Source organism: Gekko japonicus, unplaced genomic scaffold, assembly GCF_001447785.1.
Source record: "Gekko japonicus isolate JY-2015 unplaced genomic scaffold, Gekko_japonicus_V1.1 scaffold22, whole genome shotgun sequence".
Taxonomy (NCBI): domain Eukaryota; kingdom Metazoa; phylum Chordata; class Lepidosauria; order Squamata; family Gekkonidae; genus Gekko; species Gekko japonicus.
This window is the reverse complement of record NW_015175971.1, coordinates 2,781,462-2,803,541: the sequence shown is the minus strand read 5'-3', so window position 1 is coordinate 2,803,541 and position 22,080 is coordinate 2,781,462. Positions and strand designations below refer to the sequence as shown.

The 22,080-nt window shown below is 50.0% G+C and overlaps 1 protein-coding gene across 1 annotated transcript in view; it reads left to right on the top strand.

The window, feature by feature from the left end:
• Nucleotides 1–2,989: 2,989 nt before the first annotated feature.
• The window catches only part of KCNH5 (potassium channel, voltage gated eag related subfamily H, member 5), a 353,468-nt gene continuing 334,377 nt past the window's right edge, over nucleotides 2,990–22,080 (top strand). The window contains exon 1 of the mRNA XM_015426065.1: nucleotides 2,990–3,062. Coding sequence (XP_015281551.1) covers nucleotides 2,990–3,062 — 73 coding nt within the window. The remainder of the gene's footprint in view (nucleotides 3,063–22,080) is intronic.

Sequence of the window (22,080 nt, the reverse complement as noted above, 5' to 3'; positions counted from 1 at the left end):
CATTACCTCCCTTCAGTGGTCATCAGCCGTGTTCCCTCTAAGCTGAGTTGGTGTGAGCTAGCTCACAGTTTCTTTTAGCCTCCGGCTCACATATTTTTGTCTTAGCTCAGGAAGGGCAAACTAATGTATGCAGGAGCCAAATCGCTCGCTCACAACTTTAACGCCAGTCGCTCACAAAGTAGAAACTTTGCTCACAAGACTCCACAGCTTAGAGGGAGCATTGGTAATCATCAGCCCGGTTTCAGCCCATTGTTGCCCTGGGTTATTTGGCTGCTGTTTTGCCCTGGACTTAAATTGCCCGCTGAGAAAATCCGGAGTGGCAGGCAAATGCGGAAAGGAGTTTTCCCCTTTCCCTGATCCATCTTCCCTAATCACTCCCCCCCCCACTGCCCCCATTGCCTGGTCATCTTTCTCCCCTGCGCTAAGAGATGCTCTGGCTCTTGGCACACTTAGATTCGACTTGTCCAGTGAAATGCTCCCTCTAAGCCCTGGAGTCTGGTGAGCAAAAATTCTACTTTGTGAGCGACTGGCATTAGCGATTTGGCTACTGCATAAATCAGTTTGCTCTGGAGCCATCCTCCCTGAGCGAAGACGAAAATGTGGGCGCCGGAAACTAAAAAACTGTGAGCGAGCTCACACTAACTCAGCTTAGAGGGAATACTGGTCCAGTAGCACTTCAGACACTAACAAGATTTTCCAGGGGATGAGTTTTTAAGAAAGCTCCCTTCAGAATATCTCTTCGGTGGCCAGGGCTTACATGGAATATCCAGAGCTCGAGCAAGAAGGGAAATGTGGAAGCTGAAGGTGGGAGGGGTGGGGGGGGGAGCTTATGTCACCGTATTAAACCTCCAAAGCACTCATTTTATGTACATTTTCCCTTGGGGATCTCAGCTCCAACAACCAGACTTACTTCTCAGTAAAGATGCATAGGATCGTCTCGTGAAGCATTAAACTTTTCCCAAAGACACTATCCCCTTCGGAGCTACGAAGACAACCTGTCTGAAAAGAGAGAAGCAGTACGATCTCTTTGGGCACCAAGAGCCCCCCCCGCAGGATTAGACCGAGATTCCTTCTTGGCTGGTTCTGCATCTGGCATTCGCTCCCCATTTTCTCAACTGGGAGGGAAAAGTGCAGCTCAAAACCACATCCAAATACCTCCGGGGCACCGCCGTACTGACTGCAAAGTCACCCATGAACGGCCATAAAACGGCCATAAATCTATGCAGACCGTACAATAAAATCCGACAATCAAAGAACTGGAAAGTGGCATGGAGTGTGGAAGCTACCATAAAACCCGATAATCAAAGGCAGTGAAAGCGGCATGCAGTGCAGGGGGGAATTTCTGTTCCAACGTGGGTTTGGTAAAACAACGGAGGGAAAAGCCAATGCAGAATCAGCCCTTTGTCTTCCAGCATCTCCTTTTCTACAGCCGGTAGCCAGATGTTTCTGGGGAGAACACAGGCAGGGGAGGCAAGCAAGCGTTCTTCCTCTTTGCTCTTTCCCAGTCACTGGCATTCCGAGGTACACTGCCTCCGGACATGGAGGTTCCAGCGAGCGAAGGGGAGGGGCTGACCGGGAAGGGGCGTGTCTGTGGATTCCGGAGACGTGGGAAATCCTCTAGTCTCCACCGGAGGCGGATGGAAAAAACTGCATTTGTTGGCGTCGCGGTCTCTCTCTCTCGCCCCCGAGGCAGACGACGAAGTTGTCCCTTCCTTCTCCTCTCCCCGTCTCCTCCTCTAACCTCCGCGCCAAACCAATTGCTACCCTCTCGCCTCCTCCCCACCTCCCTTCTTCTCTCCGATCTCTCCTCCCCCCCCTTCCCACGGCCCCGAAACAAACGCCTTGGTCTTATGAATTATTCAGCCGCCTTCTCTCCCGGAGGAAGGAAGCCCGGGCTCTCTCCCGCTGCTTCGGCGGACCTCCCCGACAGAGAACTTTGAGACCGGCGGGGCCGGTATCCCGCCTCGCAACCTCCGAGCTGGGGGAATCGTCCCCTCCGCTTCGACCGTCGGAGGATCGGGTCCCACTGAGCGGTGTCCTGCCTGGACTTGGTGCTGGGGGGTCCCTCCCCAAGTTTTCTTCCAGCAGAAGCCGGGAGCCTCCTTTCGCAGCCGGGTCCCCATGCCTGGATTTATTTAAGGGGGTGGGGGGATTTCTTTAAGGTCGCCGGCCGGATCCATCTTCGAGGCAGGCGATGGCGAAGGCGGAATCCGTTCGACCGAGCCGGTCCCAACCTCCTGAAGCGCGGCGCGGCGTGGAGAGCTGTCCAGGGTTTTGAAAGCGCAGCCGGCCGGCTCCGCTGTCCAGAGTGCTGAAAGCGCGGCCGGCGCGCTTCGCTGTCCAGAGTGCTGAAAGCACCGGCGGGGGACTCCGTTGGGGCTTTGCGCGCCTCCGCCCTCTCGGCTGGGCGCTTTCGGTCGGCGAGACGGACACCGGCGCTGGCCTCGAGACTTGGGGATCGCTCCTCTTTCGTACTTGTGAAAACAAGCGCCGGGAAGAGTTGGGCGAGAGTCCCCCGCTCGACACCGCCGCTCCGCATCTCCCTGGCTCCCGCTTCTCCGGGGCGCCCTGCTTTGCGCTCGGGAGCGCAGCCAGAAGGCATCCACCAGCTGTCCGCTCGGGCTGAGTCGCCCCCGTCCCTGGTGGCAGCTGGCCCGGAGTGGGGGGTGGGGGGGTGGGGGAGGCTCGGAGCGGAGCGTGGTCATGTTGCCTGCCCGCGGCGGCGGCGGCGGCAGGAGCGGCGGCAGCAGCAGCAACAGCCGGGCAGACGCGCAGGCGCAATCCCCTCGCCGGCTGCAGTTCCCGAGCGGCGAGCGCGGCGTTGCCACAGTCTGGGCTCCACCAGCCGCTGGTGCGCTACTACCATGAACTGCCTCGTCCACCTTCCCTCAGCTACTCCACGGCACTGGGCGCAAGACACCTTCCGAGCCCCTCCCAGCCGCCCCCACTCCCCCCCCTCGGCTCCAGAGCCCGGCTCTGCAGACGCAGGATGCCGGGGGGCAAGAGAGGGCTGGTGGCACCACAGAACACGTTTTTGGAGAACATCGTCCGGCGCTCAAGTGGTAAGCGAAACCTCCCCCCCTCCCCCTTTCCCTTTGTTCACCTTACAGCCGGGCGGGTTGGGGCAAAAGAAGGAGAAGTAAGGGTTAAACTGTCCTAAAGTTGCTGACCCTCCGCACGCATTCCCTCGGGACGTTTCTGAAGCAAGAAAAGTGCTTCTTTCGGAGGGGCTAGGTGCTGCTGAGGCCTTGAGGGTCCAGATCCTGGGGGAATAAGTGGGCAAGAAATATTTTAACCCACTGACCGACCAACCTACCTAAATAATGATGATAACTTTTGTTAGGGTTGGGGAATGTGCTATCATCTTCATATAATCTGTCCAAAAGAAACAGGTCTCTGCTCCCAAGGAGCTTACAATCTACATAAGACGGTGTGTGTTGGAGGCAGGGATTTGATGGGGGTGGCACAAGGGACATCTTTGGAGAGGTGGTAACCAGTGTTCCCTCTAAGCCGAGTTAGTGTGAGCTAGCTCAGGTTTTTTTAGCCTCCGGCTCACACATTTTTGTCTTTGCTCAGGGAGGACGGCTCCAGAGCAAACTCATTTATGCAGTGGCCAAATCGCTTGCTCACAGCTTTCGTGCCAGTCACTCACCAAGTAGAATTTTGGCTTACAAGACTCCACAGCTAAGAGGGAGCATTGGTGGTAACCAGCACAGAAGGCCTGATGGGGAAAAGCAAAGGTGGCTTTAGGATACAGACTCCCCCTTTCTTGCGCCTTTTGGGGCAGCCTTTCATTTCTCTTGTGTAACAATGCCTGTGTGAGATTGTTCAAGTCTCCCAGCTTGAAATCCAGGTGTGTGTGTGTGTGTGTGTATTTTGGTGGAAAGGAAGATTGCATTGTGTTCACAAACAGCCTACTTTCCATGTGTCGGTCAAAACCAAAGGCCTGAAGAAGGCTCTGGACGATTCTCTCTTGTAGACACCAGTGAGCCGGTTAAAAGATCAGAGAGAAAGAAAGCTGGGTTTTGCTGGCTTGTCTACTTCAACATCTCTCCTTGCATTCCTTCCAAACGATGTTTTAAAATGAGCCAAGTACAGCTATCTGTCTGACAGGAAGGGCTCCCTCTGAAATACCAGGGGAGGCTGATGCTTTGAGAAGAGATCGGGAGGGGGGGGGGTGTCCGTAAGTGAACATAGCAGAAACAGAACTGCACACTTTCCTGATGAGAGGAAATTGCCCTGATTGTAAAATGTAAACAGAAAGACAGAAATGCCCACCCCCCAAAAGCACTTTCATTATCAACCACTTTAAAGCCAGTGCCTGTATGAGGCACTCATATACGCATTATTCTCGGCAGAAGCCTAACAGACACTTAACATGCAAACTGATGCCTTGAGATAATATCGGCCACCTGTCGTTGCAGGTACGTTATCTAACCCCCCCCCCCCATTTAATTTATTTTTGATGCCTCGTGCGTTTCCTCTGGTCTTTGAATATTGTGGCACTGAGATGATTTAATCTAGCATCTCGGTTGTGTCTGTGTGCTCTTGGAGCAAGTAAGTTGCTGTCGCAGCCGGGAAATAATTTATTAAGCAGGACACTTTCATCTTTATTTGTGTATTGCATGAGTATCATTCTCTTTCCTGGGTCCAGAGGGATCTTACATTTTATCCTTGGGAGGTACTGTAAGTTGGACGGAGGCGGGGGGACTTGCCCAAAACCACAATTCAAAATTTTTAGCTGAGCCAGGATTTGAACCCAAGCCCTTCTCAATTCTGAGTGCGACACTCCATCGCTCCTTCAAATGGCAAAGCATCTGGTCACCATTATAATCACAGACACTGCAAAAGCGGGCCACCAATAGATCAGGCAGGAGTTCCCATATAGTTGGTGGACTTGGCCGGGTATTCAAAAACGATGCCTTTGTAAATTAACCAAAACAACAGGGGCTTGGTGAGGACTGAGCGTATCCTCCAGGGGGTACAGAATGTTGAGAGCCGTTGAGACAAAGCTGAAGGGGGGGGGGAGGAAAGAAGAGGAAAGAAAATTATTCTGCTCAAGCCCCCGAAGTTTACGAAATCCCGGAGGAGATGTTTGTATGTTTCATTTCTTTCCGTATCTCTTTCCATTCTTGGAAACCCTTTTTTTAAAAAATGCGATCTTAAGATTCAGTGTTCTGCAGCCTTATTGTTCCTGGTGTCTTCGGGCCCTAATTTTTTAAAAAAAATTCCTTAATGATTATATATCTTAAGACATATATGATGAAATAGATGACCAAAGGGCTCCTAGGGAACCGGAGAGCCAAAGTGATGTGGCTTTAGCAGAAGGTGGAAGGCCCTGCAGCTCCGCGTCTCACCAGATTCCTCTGTCAGAGCGATCTTTACCAGGCTGTTTCTTTTTTTTGCTGTCCCACCGCAGCCGACTGAAGGCAACCCGTCGGGTTTTTGAAACACTAGACGTTCAGAAGTGGCTTGCCATTCCCTGCCTTGGCAGAGTGACCCTGGTATTCCCTGGTAGTCTCCCATCCAAGGACCGACCAGGGCCGACCCTGCTTAGTTTCTGAGATCTGCTGAGATGGGGGTAGCTTGGGCCGTCCCAAGTCAGAGGTGGTTGGCCATTGCCTGCCTCTATGTAGCAACCAACGCTCCCTCTAAGCCGTGGAGTCTCGTGAGCAAAAATCCTACTTTGTGAGCTACTGGCATTAAAGTTGTGAGTGAGCCATTTGGCTCCTGCAGAAATCAGTTTTGCCCTGGGGCCATCCTTCCTGAGCAAAGACAGGAAAGGGGTGAGCCGGAGGCTACAAAACTGCGAGCTGGCTCACAGTAACTCAGCTTAGATGGGACGCTGGTAGCAACCCCAGATTTCTTTGGTGGTCGCCCATCCAAGGACCGACCAGGGCCGACCCTGCTTAGTTTCTGAGATCTGCTGTGATGGAGCCAGCCTAGACCATCCAGGTCAGAGGTGGTTGGGCATAAACATCTGTGCCTCTGGCAGTTTGGTTTCCACTCCCTCGATTCAAATAGAATGGGGAAAGACAACTTATAAAGGAACAGAGAAAGAAAAAGCTTGTGACTGACCCCAAGGTCATCCAGCAGGTGCAAGTGGAGGAGTGGGGAATCAAACCCGGTTCTCCCAGATTAGAGTCCGCACACTTAACCACTACACTCTAATCCGGGAAAACTGGGTTTGATTCCCCCACTCCTCCGCATGCAGCTGCTGGTGTGAACTTCGGTCAGTCACAAGTTCTCTCAGAGCTGTTCTCTCAGGGGCAGTTCTCGAGAGAGAGAGCTCTCTCGGCCCCGCCTACCTCACAGGGCATCTGTTGTGGGGAGGGGAAGGGAAAGAAGTTTGCAAGCCACTTTCCTTTAGGTAGTGAAGGGTGGGGTATAAATCCAATCTCCTCCTCCTCCTCCTCCTCCTCCTTCTTCTGGAAATTTCACCGTTGGCCTTGAGGCAGCTTACGGTTAACACAATATCACAATATCAATCAAGCCATTCAGAAATGGCTTCTTCCTACTTTATGCTCACTCACTAACAACACCGTGAAAACCCTCATACAAAAAGCGGCCCTGCTCCGCCCTGCCCTGGATGGCCTAGTGGAGCTTGATCTTGTCAGGTCTCAGAAGCTAAGCAGGGTCGGCCCTGGTCGGTATCTAGATGGGAGACTGCCAAGGAATCCCCGGGGCTCTCTCTATGCAGAGCCAAGCAATAGCAAACCACCTCTGCTCATCTCCTGCCTTGAAAACCCCACCAGCTTGCCATAAGTTAGCTGTGACTTGACAGTACTTTCTACCACCACCATTGAGCAAAAATGGTAATAAACTGCATATTTCAGAAGAGAGAGAGAAGAGAGGAGTCTCTGAGCAGCTTACCATCTCCCTTCCCTTCCCCTCCCCACAACAGACACCTTGTGAGGTGGGCGGGGCTGAGAGAGCTCTTTCGAGGACTGCTCTTGAGAGAACAGCTCTGAGAGAACTTGTGACTGACCCAAGGTCACCCAGCTGGCTGCATGTGAAGGCGTGGAGAGCCAAACCCGGTTCTCCCGGATTAGAGTCCGCCACTCTTAACCATGACACCAAACTGGCTCTCAAGAGGTACGCCTCATTTCCCCTAGGGCTGCCAACCTGTAGGTGGTGGCAGGAGATTTCCTGGGATTACAACTGGTCTTGAGGCAACGAAGATCAGTTCCCCTAAGGAGAATGGCTGCTCGGGTAGATGGACTCTATGGCATAATAACCCACTGAAGTCCTTCCCCTCCCCAAATCCCGCTCTCCTGAAGTTCCACTCTGAAAATCTCCAGGTATTTCCCAGCCCAGAGCTGGCAACCCTATTCCCCCCGCCCTGGAATAAAGAAGACCTGCCAAATTGTACACGTAGAAGTGCCACCAGGTCCTTCTCTTGCCAGCCCACACATTTGTGTGTGTGTGAAGAGGTCACCAGAGGTCCATCAGTGGCTATATGAGCCACGAGGTATAGACAGGAACTCTCGGTCTGGGGCAAGGGATGCTCTGTCTTCTTGGTGCTTGGGGGGCACAGTGGGAGGGCTTCTAGTGTCCTGGCCCCACTGCTGGACCTCCTGATGGCACCTGATATTTCTGGCCACTGTGTGACACAGAGTGTTGGACTGGATGGGCCTTTGGCCTGATCCAACATTGGCTTCTCTTATGTTCTTATGAGGGGATTGGATAAACATATGGAGCAGAGGTCCATCAGTGGCTATTAGCCATGAGGTGTAGATAGGAACTCTTGGTCTGGGGCAAGTGATGCTCTGTATTCTTGGTGCTTGGGGGGGGTCAACAGTGGGAGGGCTTCTAGTGTCCTGGCCCCACTCCTGATGGCACGTGGTATTTCTGGCCACTGTGTGACACAGAGTGTTGGACTGGATGGGCCATTGGCCTGATCCAACATTGGCTTCTCTTATGTTCTTATGAGGGGTTTGGATAAACCTATGGAGCAGAGGTCCATCAGTGGCTAAGCCACGAGGTATAGATAGGAGCTCTCTGTCTGGGGCAAGTGATGCTCTGTATTCTTGGTGCTTGGGGGGGGTCAAAAGTGGGAGGGCTCCTAGTGTCCTGGCCCCACTGCTGGACCTCCTGAGGGCACCTGGTAATTTTTGGCCACTGTGTGACACAGAGTGTTGGACTGGATGGGCCACTGGCCTGATCCAACATTGGCTTCTCTTTTGTTCTTATGAAGTGCTCTTGAGTTGCTTCCGACTTCTGACGACCCTGTGAATCCGTATCCTGCAAAACGTCCAACTGTTAACAGCCTCGCTCAGGTCTTGCAGATGGAGGGCCCTCGTGGCTGCCTTGATGGAGTCCACCCATCTCACGTCGGGTCTTCCTCTTTCTCTGCTGCCTTCAACTTTGCCTTGTGTTATCGTCTCTGCCAGTGACTCGTCTTCTCATACCGTGATCAAAGTACGATTGTTGTTCAGTCGCACAGTCGAGTCCGACTCTTTGCAACCCCATGGACCAGGTCACGCCAGGCCCTCCTGTCTTCCGCCTCCTCCGAAGTTGGCTCAACTTCATGTTCGTTGCATCGATGACACTGTCTAACCATCTCATCCTTTGCCGTCCCCGTCTTTTTTGTACGATAGCCTCAGTTTAATCATTTTAGCTTCTAGGGAGAGTTCAGGTTTGATTTGATCTGTGTGTGTGTGTGTGGGGGGTTAAGTGCTGTCAGGTCACTTCTGACTTCTGGTGACCCTGTTAATTAATGACCTTAAAAATGTCCTCTCCTTAACAGCCTTGTTCAGGGTCTTGCAATCCGAGGGCCCTTGTGACTTCCTTGACTCAGTCCGTCCATCTCACGTTGGGTCTTCCTCCCTGCCGCCTCCAGCATTATCATCTTTTCCAGTGACTTTTGTCTTCTCAGAATGTGACCGAGTCGTTCTAGCTTCTGAGGAAAGTTACTGTCTGTCCATCTGTCATTGTGTTTGCCTAGGTAAAGTAAATGTTCCCTTGCTCGAAAGCCATCTGGCTTGCACCCTTACCCCTCCCCTCCCCTCTGCAAGATGGTGGCCCAATTAGAAGTTTCAACCACCATCTACTTCAGTTGACAGGAAGGACATAATTTGAAAATGCGGGAAGTCCCTGATGTAACTTTAAATTGCTGTAGTGGTTTGGTGTAGTAAGTTTGGTGTCGTGGTTAAGTGTGCGGACTCTAATCTGGGAGAACAGGGCTTGATTCCCCACTCCTCCACTTGCAGCTGCTGGATGACCTTGGGCAAGCCATAGTTCTGTCAGAGCTGTTCTCTCAAGGGCAGTTCTCGAAAGGGCTCTCTCAGCCCCACCTCCCTCACAGGGTGTCTGTTGTGGGGAGGGGAAGGGAAAGGAGATTGTAAGCCACTCTGAGACTCCGAGTGAAGGGCAGGGTATAAATCCAATCTCCTCCTTCTCCTTCTCCTTCTCCTTCACCTTCACCTTCACCTCTTCTTCTTCTTCTTCTTCTTCTTCTTCTTCTTCTTCTTCTTCTTCTTCTTCTTCTTCTTCTTCTTCTTCCTCTTCCTCTTCCTCTTCCTCCTCCTCCTCCTCCTCCTCCTCCTCTAATTTTATTGTAATGTTAATATTTTAAACTCAAATTAGTATGAATATGATTGTTTTTATCTGCCCTTGTACACCCCCCTGAGCCCTGTTTACAGAGGAAGACGGTATAAAAATTTAATAAAAACAAATAAATAAATAAATTACAGTTAGATAAGACCCCCATCTTCCTATGGCAAGCTGTCAGCATTTCCCCGAAGACCGTGATGCCTGATATCACTGTCTATTGTGATGGGTGGAGGAGAGAGGTGGCTGTATCCAGTATTTCAAAATGTACAGTCAGGAAATACACTATTGGGATGGCTTTACAGGGCTCTTTTTGTAGCAGGAACTCCTTTGCATATTAGGCCACACACCCCTGATGTAGCCAATCCTCCAAGAGCTTACAGAGCTCTTCTTACAGGGGCTACTGTAAGCTCTTGGAGGATTGGCTACATTAGGGGGGGTGTCGCCTAATATGCAAATGAGTACCTGCTACAAGTTGTAGCCCACTGAGCCGGAAAGAAAGAGCTAGGATCAGTCTATGGAAAAGGGTCTGTCTGTCTGTCTGTCTGTCTGTCTGTCTGTCTGTCTGTCTGTCTGTCTGTGTTTCATGTACAAGCCCTGGCCTGGATAGCCCAGGCTGGCCTGATCTCAGAAGCTAAGCAGGGTCAGCTCAGGTTAGTATCTGGATGGGAGACCACCGAGGAATACCAGGGTCGTAACGCAGGGGAAGGCGATGGCAAACCCACCTCTGAACGTCTCTTGCCTTGAAAACCCCTTACGAGGTCATCGTGAGTCGGCTGTGACTTGACGGCCCTTCCCACCACCGTCGTCTTTAAATCATTAAAAGGATCAGGTAGTAGGCGATGTGTGTTAAACTGGAAACTTATTAGATAACGACCCCCAAATGTGTAACTTTGGTGGACGGGCTGATCCTGTGCTTACTTCTAGATTTGAGTCCAGCAGCACCTTAGAGACCAGCAAGATTTTCAGGTTATGAGCTTTCGAGGGTCAAAATCCCTCTTGTCCGATGCAAGTCACAATGGGAATCTCCCAGACCTTGGCCCTATCTGCACTCGCCTTTTAATCCATGTTCATCGCGGTGTCCTCCAAGCAAGTCCGCACTGAAGCTGAATGCAACCTTCTTGGTGAGCCAGTTTGGTGTCGTGGTTAAGTGCGCGGACTCTAATCTGGGAGAACCGGGTTTGATGCCCCACTCCTCCACTTGCACCTGGCTGGATGACCTTGGGCAAGCCGTAGTTCTGATAAGAGCTGTTCTCAAAAAAGAGCAGTTTCTGTCAAGAGCTCTCTCTGCCCCACCTACCTCCCAGGGTGTCTGTTGTGGGGAGGGGAAGGGAAAGGAGTTTGTAAGCCTCTCTGAGACACCTCTGGGTAGTGAAGGGCGGGGTATAAATCCAATCTCCTCCTCCTCTTCCTCCTCCTCCTCCTCCTCAAGACTGAATTCCAGTCTCTCCTTCTTCTCCTTCCTCCTCCTCAAGACTGAATAAATGTCTAGGCCCCCTGTTACAGATTGCAGATTGCTGACCTGCAGCTGAAATGCTGATCACAAAAGCTGGAGGATACTTAAACCTAAAGTCTGGGATGCACAAGATACGGCCAGGAGCAAAGTTGTCCAAGCAAACTGGAATAGTCCATTTGTGAGAGGGAAAAAAAAAATAAAGAAGTCAGCACTGTTTAAGAACTGGGACCCCTTTTATGGTGGTTGTTTTTTGTCCTGAGACTTACATTTGAGTATTAATTAGTATAAAGGTAAAGGTTTCCCTTGCTTGAAAGCCAGTTGAGTCCGACTCTAGGGTTGCGGTGCTCATCTCCGTTTCCAAGCCGAAGAGCCAGTGCTGTCCGAAGACATTTCCGTGGTCATGTGGCTGGCATGACTAAACACCAAGGTGCACGGAACGCTGTTACCTTCCCACCGAAGTGGTACCTATTTATCTACTTGCAATGTCTTGCTTTCAAACTGCTAGGTTGGCAGGAGCTGGAACTAGAGATGGGAGCTCACTCCGTCATGTGGCGCACTCGGGTCTCGAACTGCTGAACTACCAACGTTCCACAGCCAGTAGTTCAGCGTCTTAACCACTTGAGCCGCCGCAGCTCCATTAATTAGTATAACCATACAGTATTTTCTTAAATTCTGTAACTCAGCAAAGTGTGTTGTGTTAAGTAAATCTACATAGTTGTTTAGGATTGTCATGCCAACAGTGTAAATATGTACAATGTGGGTTTTTTGGGGGGGTATAATTATAAGAAATAAGAAACATATTTTTAAAACCTCCTTGGCTCATAAATGACTCTGCAATTGATACCTTTAATGGTGGAGGGCAGTTTTTCTTGAAGGCTTTTAAATTACATTTTTAACTTCAAACGTAGGTTGATTTGCCTGGTTTGGCAGGGCGGCGAATGGGTGCTATGCCAGTGGAGAAACAATGGCCAGTAGAAAAATTTAGAAGTCATAGCTTGATAGTATTGTTACTGGCGTTATTTGTAACTTGTTGTTGTAGTTGTCCTTATGGTTCCCACCTCTCTAAGTGGTCTGTGAAAGAGGACTGTGATATTTTATTGAGGATTTTAGCTGACCTTGTCAGCATTCCTTAACCCATCGTAGTTCGTTTTTCTTTGGCTGTTCCTTGGAAGCCAGGTTTAAAGGATACAGATATTTTATCTCATCCTGCACTTTATGTTTTGTTGTCCAGTGTTCCCTCTAAGCTGAGTTAGTGTGAGCCAGCTCACAGTTTTTTACCCTCTGGCTCACACAGTTTTGTCTTCGCTCAGGAAGGATAGCTCCAGGGCAAACTTATCAATGTAGTAGCCAAACTGCTTGCTCACAATTTTAATGCCAGTAGCTCACAAAGTAGAATTTTGGCTCACAAGACTCCACACCTTAGAGGGAGCGCTGTCACTGTGTTTGTGAATTTCATCCAACTGCTTCTTTGTTTCATTAGCCTGGATATCGAGCAATTTTAAATAGTTAACGGCGACTGCGCTGCTAGAACTGTTGATGTGTTTCAGTGCCTTTTTTATGTTTCTCCACATTGCTGTCAACAAGCTATGTATTTTAATGAGCCTTTTTGATATTGGTGGTACTGTGCTTGGAGAAGACATTAAGTTAAAATTTATTTTAAAAAATTATTCTAGGCCTTTAGCACCCTAGCAGATCTTAATAGTCATATTTCCCACACATTTGTTTAGCCATTTTAAAAACTCAGTGGCCTGATCACTTTATGTCAGGCAGAGATCTTTAAGGGAGAAAAAGTCGCTATTACTGGCAAACTCCAATCCTAAGAGCCACTGATGTCATGGAAAGCACACAAACATTCTAACTGCGGAGGGGAAGAGTCTGTCGAATAATGTCGACAATCTCTCCTTGAACTGGGAAGAAAGCAGAAAGTTAGACTGGCCGAGAAAATATTTTCTTGGGGTTTAGGTACGTGATGAGTACATGCAGTTGGTGAGGATGACGAAAAAGTAAGTAGAAAGGATAGTGTGGTATTACAGAGTCTCAAAAGCAGGAGCTCCCTGTGTGGGGGTGATTCAGGAATGTGGCAGCGCTGATAAAATCTGGATCCAACTTATGCTCTAGTCGGTCTGTGGCTGACCTAGTTTCCAGTCGCTCTTCTTTTCCTGCATTATGGAACAGGGCAAAGGACAGATCCACTGGAATGGAAAAAGGATCCCAATTCGGACACTGTTTCCGAGTTGACAGCCAGGTGGGCCCCATGATTCATTGACATTTAGAGGGTTTTGGCTTCTGAAAAGGGTGCAAGGATGATAGATATACCATGTTGCTGTTCAGTCGCACAGTCAAGTCCGACTCTTTGCGACCCCATGGACCAGATCATGCCAGGCCTTCCGGTCTTCCGCCGTCCTCCGGAGTTTGCTCAATTTCATGTTCGTTGCCTCGATGACACTGTCCAACCATCTCATCCTTTGCCGTCCCCGTCTTCTTTGACCTTCAGTCTTTCCCAGCATCAGGGTCTTCTCCAGTGAGTGCTCCCTTCTCATTGGGTGGCCAAAGTATTTGAGCTTCAGTTTCATTATCTGGCTTTCCAGGGAACAGTCAGGGTTGATTTCTTTTAGGATTGACTGATTTGATCTTCTTGCAGTCCAAGGGACTCTCAAGAGTCTTCTCCAGCACCATAGTTCAAAATAATCTATTCTTCGGCGCTCGGCCTTCCTTATAGTCCAACTCTCGCAGCCATACATGACTACTGGGAATACCATTGCTTTGACTATGCGGATATACCATGTAGTTTGAACCAAAGTCACACTCAGCTCCTTCCTGTGCTGATGCAGCTGGGGAGGGAGAGAGATGAAAAGAATTACTATGGGGGGGGGTTTAGAGTGGAGCTGCAGTTGAGGCCACTATGGATCTCCCCGTGCCCCAACTTGCTCAGCCCTCCTGGTGCAGCCAAAAATATCTCCCCCCCCCCATGCTGTTCCTGATGGCGGTAAGGTGATGTGATATAGCACAATCTCGCGAGCTCAGATGTTAAACAGGATTGGTACTTGGATAGGAGACCACCAAGGAAGACTCTGCAGAGGAAGGCCGTGGCAAACCACCTCTGCTTCTCACTTGCTTTGAAAGCCTCTTGCCGGGGTCTCCATAAGTCACTTGTGACATGATGGCTTTCCCATACTTTATGGCTCATCAAGAGGCTAGGGGAGGGAAGGCAGTTTTGGTACAGCCCTATCTCATCAGGTCTCAGAAGCTAAGCAGGGTCAGTACTTGGAAAGGAGACCACCAAGGAAGACTCTGCAGAGGAAGGCGATGGCCAACCACGGCCCCGGTCACACGGGAGGGTTTGCCCCGCGGAACGGACGGATTGAGGATGGATTAAACTGGCGCGATCAGATGCCAACATCTGGCAAGCGTCGTGCCCCCGCCCCCAACCCGTCCCTTCTGGCCGAAGAAGCTCTAGGCTTCCCAGATGTTGCGATGTGATCGAGCCCGGAAAATCCGCCTACCATCCGGATCGTCAGCGCGGCAAATGCTCCGTGTGACCGCAGCCTTAGCTATGCTAACCAGCAGTCCTTCGATATACTGTTCTTCTGATCTTCTTCAAGTAGGTGCACTATAGACCTTGTAAATTCCAACAAAAACTCCCCTCCCCCCCAAAAAAAAGAAGCAGGAAGAGAGAACGACAAACAAACGAGGAGTTGGAGGACTCATTAGGTTACATACACTCTGGAACAAAATTGCTAGAAAAATATTCCTCTGGGGGAGAAAAAAGACCAATTGTTGTCCCATTCAATGTGCAGGCTACAATAGAAACATTTTATAGTCATGATCAAAGTTCCCTATTAATTGTGCTAGGGGGTGCTGGTACACAAAATTTTAGCTGGCAGCTCAGAGATTTTAGCTTCAGGTCACATGTAAACTGAGAAGGCATTTTCCCCTCCATTGGAAACAATGGAGGATGGGGCATTTCCTTCTGGGGCCCATAGAATTGGACCCCCAGGCCAGTCTTTTTTGAAACTTGGGGGTTTTTTTTGGTGCCTCTACCTCAAAAAACAGCTCCCCCAGAGCCCTAGATACACCTGGATCAATTCTCCATTATAGTCTATCAATCAATATTTTTTTTGCACACCCCTATTATGCTTTTCAGGAGCTGCGGTGTCTCAAGTGGTTAAGACACTGAACTGCAGGCTGTGGAAGGTTGGTAGTTCAGCAGTTCGAGACCCAAGTGTGCCACATGATGGAGTGAGCTCCCGTCTCTAGTTTGAGCTTCTGCCAACCTAGCAGTTCGAAAGCAAGAAAATGCAAGTAGATAAATAGGTACCACTTCAGTGGGAAGGTAACAGCATTCCGTGCGCCTTGGTGCTCAGTCATGCCAGCCACATGACCATGGAAACGTCTTCGGACAGCGCTGGCTCTTCGGCTTTGAAACGGAGATGAGCACCACAACCCTAGAGTCGGATTCGACTGGTTTTCGAGCAAGGGAACCTTTACCTTTACCTGTTATGCTTTTCAGTATGATTTGTAATCTTCCTTGAGTGACAGGGAAAAGTACAATATAAAGATTTGAATAAATAAGTACTTTGGGCAGATTGAAAACATTTAAGCAACTTCCTGTTTGTTAAGTTAGGCAGGGTTCTGACAGTGATTATTCCACCTCTGTTATACTTGACCTGTAATTTGTCATATTTCGCTAAAAAATCCAAAGTAGACTGTAAGATCTCTCTCCCCCCCTCCCCCGAAGTGCTGGTATGTTTCCTAAGGCTCATTGCAGGGTGACAGTCTGAGGTCAGGTCTACCAATATAGAACAATCTCCTGTTCTCCGGAGATCAGGTCTACCTAGAGGGCAACATTTTCTGTAATTAAATTTTACTGGATTCTGTTTTCTCTTAATGTTTAAATTATTCTTAAAATATAGTCCGAATACACAGTTATGGAAATAATCTTCTAAAAAACTAATTTACCCAATAGTCAAATGTATACTTGCTCAGAACTTTACTGCTACAAGCTTTTTTCGCTCGCGAGGTAGAATTTCTGCTCACAACCAATGTTCCCTTTAAGCTGTGGAGTCTTGTGAGCAAAAAAATCAGCTTTGTGAGCTACTGGCATTAACGTTGCGAGCGAGCGATTTGGCTACTGCGTAAATCAGTTGGCTCTGGAGCCATCCTTTCTGAGCAAAGACAGAAGTGTGTGAGCCGGAGGCTAAAAAACTGTGAGCTGGCTCACACTAACTCAGCTTAGAGGGAACATTGCTCACAACACTGTGGAGCATAGAGGGAACATTGGTCATGATGATCGTTTTCTTCTGGGCAAGAGGTGGCATTAGGAATTGCTGGAGGGTAGCCGGCTGTCCCGGGGCTGGTCCAGCAATCTGCGAGCATCGAAGAGACAACCAAACAATATTATTGGTCAGATGCAGTGTTCCCTCTAAGCTGAGTTAGTGTGAGCTAGCTCACAGTTCTTTAGCCTCCGGCTCACACATTTTTGTCTTACCTCGGGAGGGATGGCTCCAGAGCAAACTAATTTATACATTAGCCAAATCGCTCGCTCACAACTTTAATGCCAGTAGCTCACAAAGCAGAATTTTCGCTCACAAGACTCCAAAGCTTAGAGGGAACATTGGTCAGATGTGATGACTGAATAGGGTTGCCTGGTCCAATGATCAAGCCGGCGGGGGTGAGGAAGGGACTTTCCGGGAGTGGGGGCAGAGCACGATCCATGATGTGATGAAATTACACAGAAGTGATGTCATCACGTTGGCAATGTCACAGGTGACACTCTGGTTTTTGGGCAAAACTCTGTGGTAGAATCACCTTCAAACCATAGAGTTTTCCCCCAAAACCAGAGTGTCGCCGTGCAACATCACGGCTGTGAGGACGTCACTTTTGCATGATGTCAGCATGTCTCGTTGGAGGACAGTGGAATCAGCTGCCTGGGGAGGTGTTGAGCTCCCCCTCCCTGGCAGGCTTTACGCAGCGGCTGGACCAACCCTTGTCAGGGATGCTCCAGGCTGATCCTGCACTGAGCAGGGGGCTGGACTAGATGGCCTGTAGGGCCAACTCTGTGATTCTATGGCCCAGTCTGCATCTAGCATTTGCTCTGCTGCAGGGCTATTTTTGGGCAGGAACGCACAGGAACGGAGTTCCGGCTGGCTCCCAAGTTGGCCACACCCAGCAGGAACTCATTAGCATGATAGGCCACTCCCAACAGCAGAAACTCATTGGAATTGGCTACATGAGGGGTGTGTGGCCTAACATGCAAAGGAGTTCCTGCTACAAAAAAAACCCCTGGGTTTGGACAACAAACAAGGTAAAGAGAATAACAAGCAAAAGGTGGGTGTGGCTGGATGACCACACTTCTGGTAACACGGGGTGCGGCCTAATGTGCTAATGAGCTGTGCTGTCAGGGGTATGGCCTAATGTGCTAATGAGTTTCTGCTGGACTTTTTCTACAAAAAGAGCCCTGCTCTGCTGTTATACCAAACCCACACTGGAACAGAAATTCCCATCTGCATTGCATGCCACTTTCACTTTGACAGAGTGTCGCATTTTATGGCAGTGTCCAGACTGCATGCCGCTTTCACTTTGTTCGATCTCTGGTTTTATCGTGGCTGTCTGCATAGATTTATGGCAGTTTTATGGCCATTCGGGGGTGACTCTGCAGTCTGTATGGTGTTGGCCCAGGGTAGCTGAATGTGGTTTTGAACTGCCGTCGAATCTGCATTTGCATTTTTAAATCAGTTTCGTGCTTCTGTGACGCCGCCTTTCTCTACGCTTGTTTGAACTTCTACGCCCCGAAAGGACGAGAAACATATGTGGACGTGCAAAAGTATGCCAGCACTCTTGAGGTGTGAAAACGACACCAAATGTAGACAGCTTTTTTGAAGACGGAGTCAAAAGGCTGGGACACCGGTGGGAAAGACAAATGCAGATTTGGCCTGCATCTTTTTCTGTTCCAGTGTGGGTTTGGTAAAACAGCTGAGCAAATGCTAAATGCAGATGGGGCCTATGATTCTATAATTCAGCGAGATCCCCAGTCACCACCTGGAGGCTGAGTAAACCAAAGAAGAGATCACAGTTACAGGGAATTATATCAAACAAAGAAACACTGTGATAAAAATGACAATAACATTTAATAAATCCTATGGGCAGGGCATTTTTGTAGAAAAAGCCCAGCAGGAACTCATTAGCATAATAGGCCACACCCAGCAACAGAAACACACCCATGAGAGCATAGCTCATTAGCATATTAGGCCACACCCACCTTTTGCTTCTTATTCTGTTTACCTCGTTTGTTGTCAAAACTTAGGGCTTTTTTTGTAGCAGGAACTCCTTTGCAAGTTAGGCCACACACCCCTAATGTAGCCAATCCTAAGGCGTTCCTGCTGTTGGGTGTGGCCTATTATGCTAATGAGTTCCTGCTGGGTGTGGCCAACTTGGGAGCCAGCCAGAACTCCGTTCCTGTGCGTTCCTGCTCCAAAATAGCCCTGCCTATGGGCATCACTTTGTATATCAACTGAAACTTTACAGTATTGCTAAGGAAATTCTAACGTTTTCAAAGAAAAGTCCAACATCCTCAATGAGCACCTGATTATATACCTGGAGGTTGGCAACCGTAGCTGCGTGGCATGTTGTCTATTATTCTTGAGACGGTGAGTTTCCAAAAGGCTCCCAGCTGAATTATTTGGACAGGAAGGAACCACGGCTGGGTTTGATGGGCTGCGAAGCTGATGGGGATGGCTGATCGTGGTTTTGGACAGGCGAAAGGCGGCACAAATGAGGCAGGGAGAGAAGCGGGCCTGGAGGTCTCCCTTGGAGGAGAGCCTGACCCCTCGTCCGGAGCCAGCTGCCATGCTGCTCCCCGATAATTGGCTACGGCAGATGAAGCTCCTGGAATGCACCGGGCATTTTTCCGATCCCAGAGCTGGCAATGAAGAGAGTGGTTTCCTGTATCTGACTGTGCCCCCCCCCCATCCAGAGAAATAGGGCTGTCAGGCCAAGGTTGGCAACCAGTGGGAGGTTTGGGACGCAGGGACGTGGGGCACTGACATCACTACATCACTTCCGGCCGGGTACAACCTGGAAGTGACGATGGGTAGCTCTAGGAATCAGGACAGACAAAAGTCAATAGTTCTTTACACAGAGAGTGATTAAAATGTGGAATTCAGAAGAAGAAGACGAAGAGGAGGAGGAGGAGGAAAAGGAGGAGAAGGAGGAGGAGATTGGATTTATAACCCACCTTTCACTACCCGAAGGAGTCTCAGAGTGGCTTACAATCTCCTTTCCCTTCCCCTCTGCACAACAGACATGCTGTGAGGTAGGCGGGGCTGAGAGAACTCTTTTGAGGACTGCTGGTGAGAGAACAGCTCTGGCAGAACTTGTGACTGACCCACGGTCACACCAGCAGCTGCATGTGGAGGCGTGGGGAATCAAATCCGGTTTGCCCAGATTAGAGTTTGTACTCCTAACCACTACACCAAACTGGCTGTAGTGATGGCCAGTAGGGATGCCAGACCCCCCAGTGGGTGCAAGGGTCTCACACTGCCAGGCCCCACCTCTCTGCCACCAGCCAGCAGGGGGGAATCACTCCCCCCAAAAAGGGAGGAACACCCAGCATTTCGGCAGCGTCCCTACATGACCCAGAAGTGACATAGGCACCATGTGGACAATGCTCTGTTTTTCTGAGCAAAAAACTCTATGGTATAAGCTAATTCTATCATAGAGTTCTGCCCCAAAACCAGAGCATCACCCTCCAACATCCCTACATCACTTCCAGGCAGGGCTCTTTTTGTAGAAAAAGCCCAGCAGGAACTCATTAGCATAATAGGCCACACCCAACAGCAGGATCTCATTAGCATATTAGGCCACACCCCTGCCAGCACAGCTCATTAGCACATTAGGATGCACCCCCATGTTACCAGAAGTGTGGTTATCCAGCCACACCCACCTTTTGCTTCTTATTCTGTTTACCTTGTTTGTTGTCAAAACCCAGGGCCTTTTTTTGTAGCAGGAACTCCTTTGCATGTTAGGCCACACACCCCTAATGAAGCCAATCCTAATGGATTTCTGATGTTGGGTGTGGCCTATTATGCTAATGAGTTCCTGCTGGGCGTGGCCAACTTGGGAGCCAGCCGGAACTCCATTCCTGTGCGTTCCTGCCCAAAAATAGCCCTGCTTCCAGGTCACAGAGGCACATCACTGAAATGCCAGGCATTCCTCCCTGCTCCCAGCAAGGGCACCTCCCAGCCCCCACCAGCTGCTCGGAGGGACAGGTTCATAGAGGACAGGTCTGCCAGCGGTCGGCTGGTGTCCCAGGTCAGGCAGGCACCTGGGCCAAGAGGTCCAAGAACAGTCCAGGGTATACAGCAGAGTTAGTCAAAAGTCCAACCTTCAAATCCGGAGGGCGAATCCAAAGAGCACAAGCCAGGTCACGGTTAGGGTTGCTACCTACCTGGTGGGAGTGGGGATACCCCTGCTGTGACAGGCTCTTCCAGTGGGGGGAGATTCCACCCACACTGACCTTTCCACGCCTACCTCCGGTTTCAGGCCTACGTCTGGTTGAGGGTGACTCTCTGCTTTTTGGCCAAAACTCTGTGAAGCTGAATTTACCATAGAGTTGTGCCCAAAACCCAACCCGACTGGAAGTAGGCCTGAAAATGCACAACGTCACTTCTGGTCTTATAAAAGGACTAGCAGTAAAGCCCGTTGTGAAAGCAATACAACGGGATCTAGAAAGAGGCTCTGGGGCAGTGCTCTGGCTTTGGGCAAACAATGTCAATTTGCTGTGGTGACCTCAGCAGGGTATAATGACAGAGTCCACTGTTTTCTCCAGAGGAACTGTTCTCTGCTACCTGAAGAGCAGTTGTAATTGTGAGTGATCTGTAGCCCTCACCTGGAGATTGGCAGCAATTGTTACCCAGGACAAAATGGCTGGTTTGGAGGGTGTAGTCTATGGTATTCTACCTGTCTGAGGTCCCACCCCTCCGCAAACCCCACCCTCTCCAGGCTCCACCCCTCAAATCCCCAGGAATTTGTCAGCATGTAGTTGGCAACCCCATCTCCTTCCCAGCTAACCATCAACCTACCATCATCGGCCCCTTTGACTTCAGCTGACTTCTGCCCTCCCTTCTGCAGAGCAGTTGTAATTCTGAGTGCTCTCCAGCCCTCACCTGGAGATTGGCAACAATGGTTCCCTATGAGGGACTGACTGGTTTGGAGGGTGGAGTCTATGGCATTGTACCTGTCTGAGGTCCCACCCCTCCTCAAACCTCACCCTCTTCAGGCTCCATCCCTCAAATCTCCAGGAATTTCCCATCTGGAGTTGGCAACCCTATCAGGACTGGCCCCAATGTTTTTTCTCCCAAAGGCCAAAGTAGGTGACAGGACCAAGCTTAGTTGCCTACCAACAGGCACTGAGGGGAAAGTAGGGTTGCCAGCTCTAAGGAGGGAAATACCTGGAGGTTTGGGGGGTGGATTCTGTAGAGGGCAGCATTGGAGGGGGGGCAGAAGGACTCAGCAGGTATAATGTCATAGGGTCTACCCTCCAAAGCATCCATTTTCTCCAGGGGAACTGATCTCTGTCATCTGGAGATCAATTGTAACAGTGGGAGATCTCCAGGTCCCACCTGGAGATTGGCAACCCTAGGGGAAAGTCAGCTGCACAGCAGGGGGTTGAAGAGAATGGTTTGATGGCTGCTGGGCCAAGATTGGCAACAATAGTTCCCCAGGAGCCCCATCGTAAATGCACCAAACAATTCCTAAAGATTTTCCAAAACACTACTCTGTTTTGGGCTCCTGGGGAACTTTGAAGTAGCACCAAAGCTTTAAGATCTCTCCAGCTGTCACCTGGAGACTGGCAACAGCTTGTCTGGAGTGTGGGCAGCATGGCATTGTATCTGTCTGAGGTCCCCCTCTTCCTCCTCCTCCTCAGATTCCACCCTCAGCAGGCTTCATCCCTAAAATATCCTGGAAGTTTCCAACCTGGAGTTGGCAACCCTATGTACTGGAGTTCGAACCTGGAGTTGGCAACCATCAGCCAACCTTTATCTGCCTGTCTGTCTTAAGTTTTACACACACAC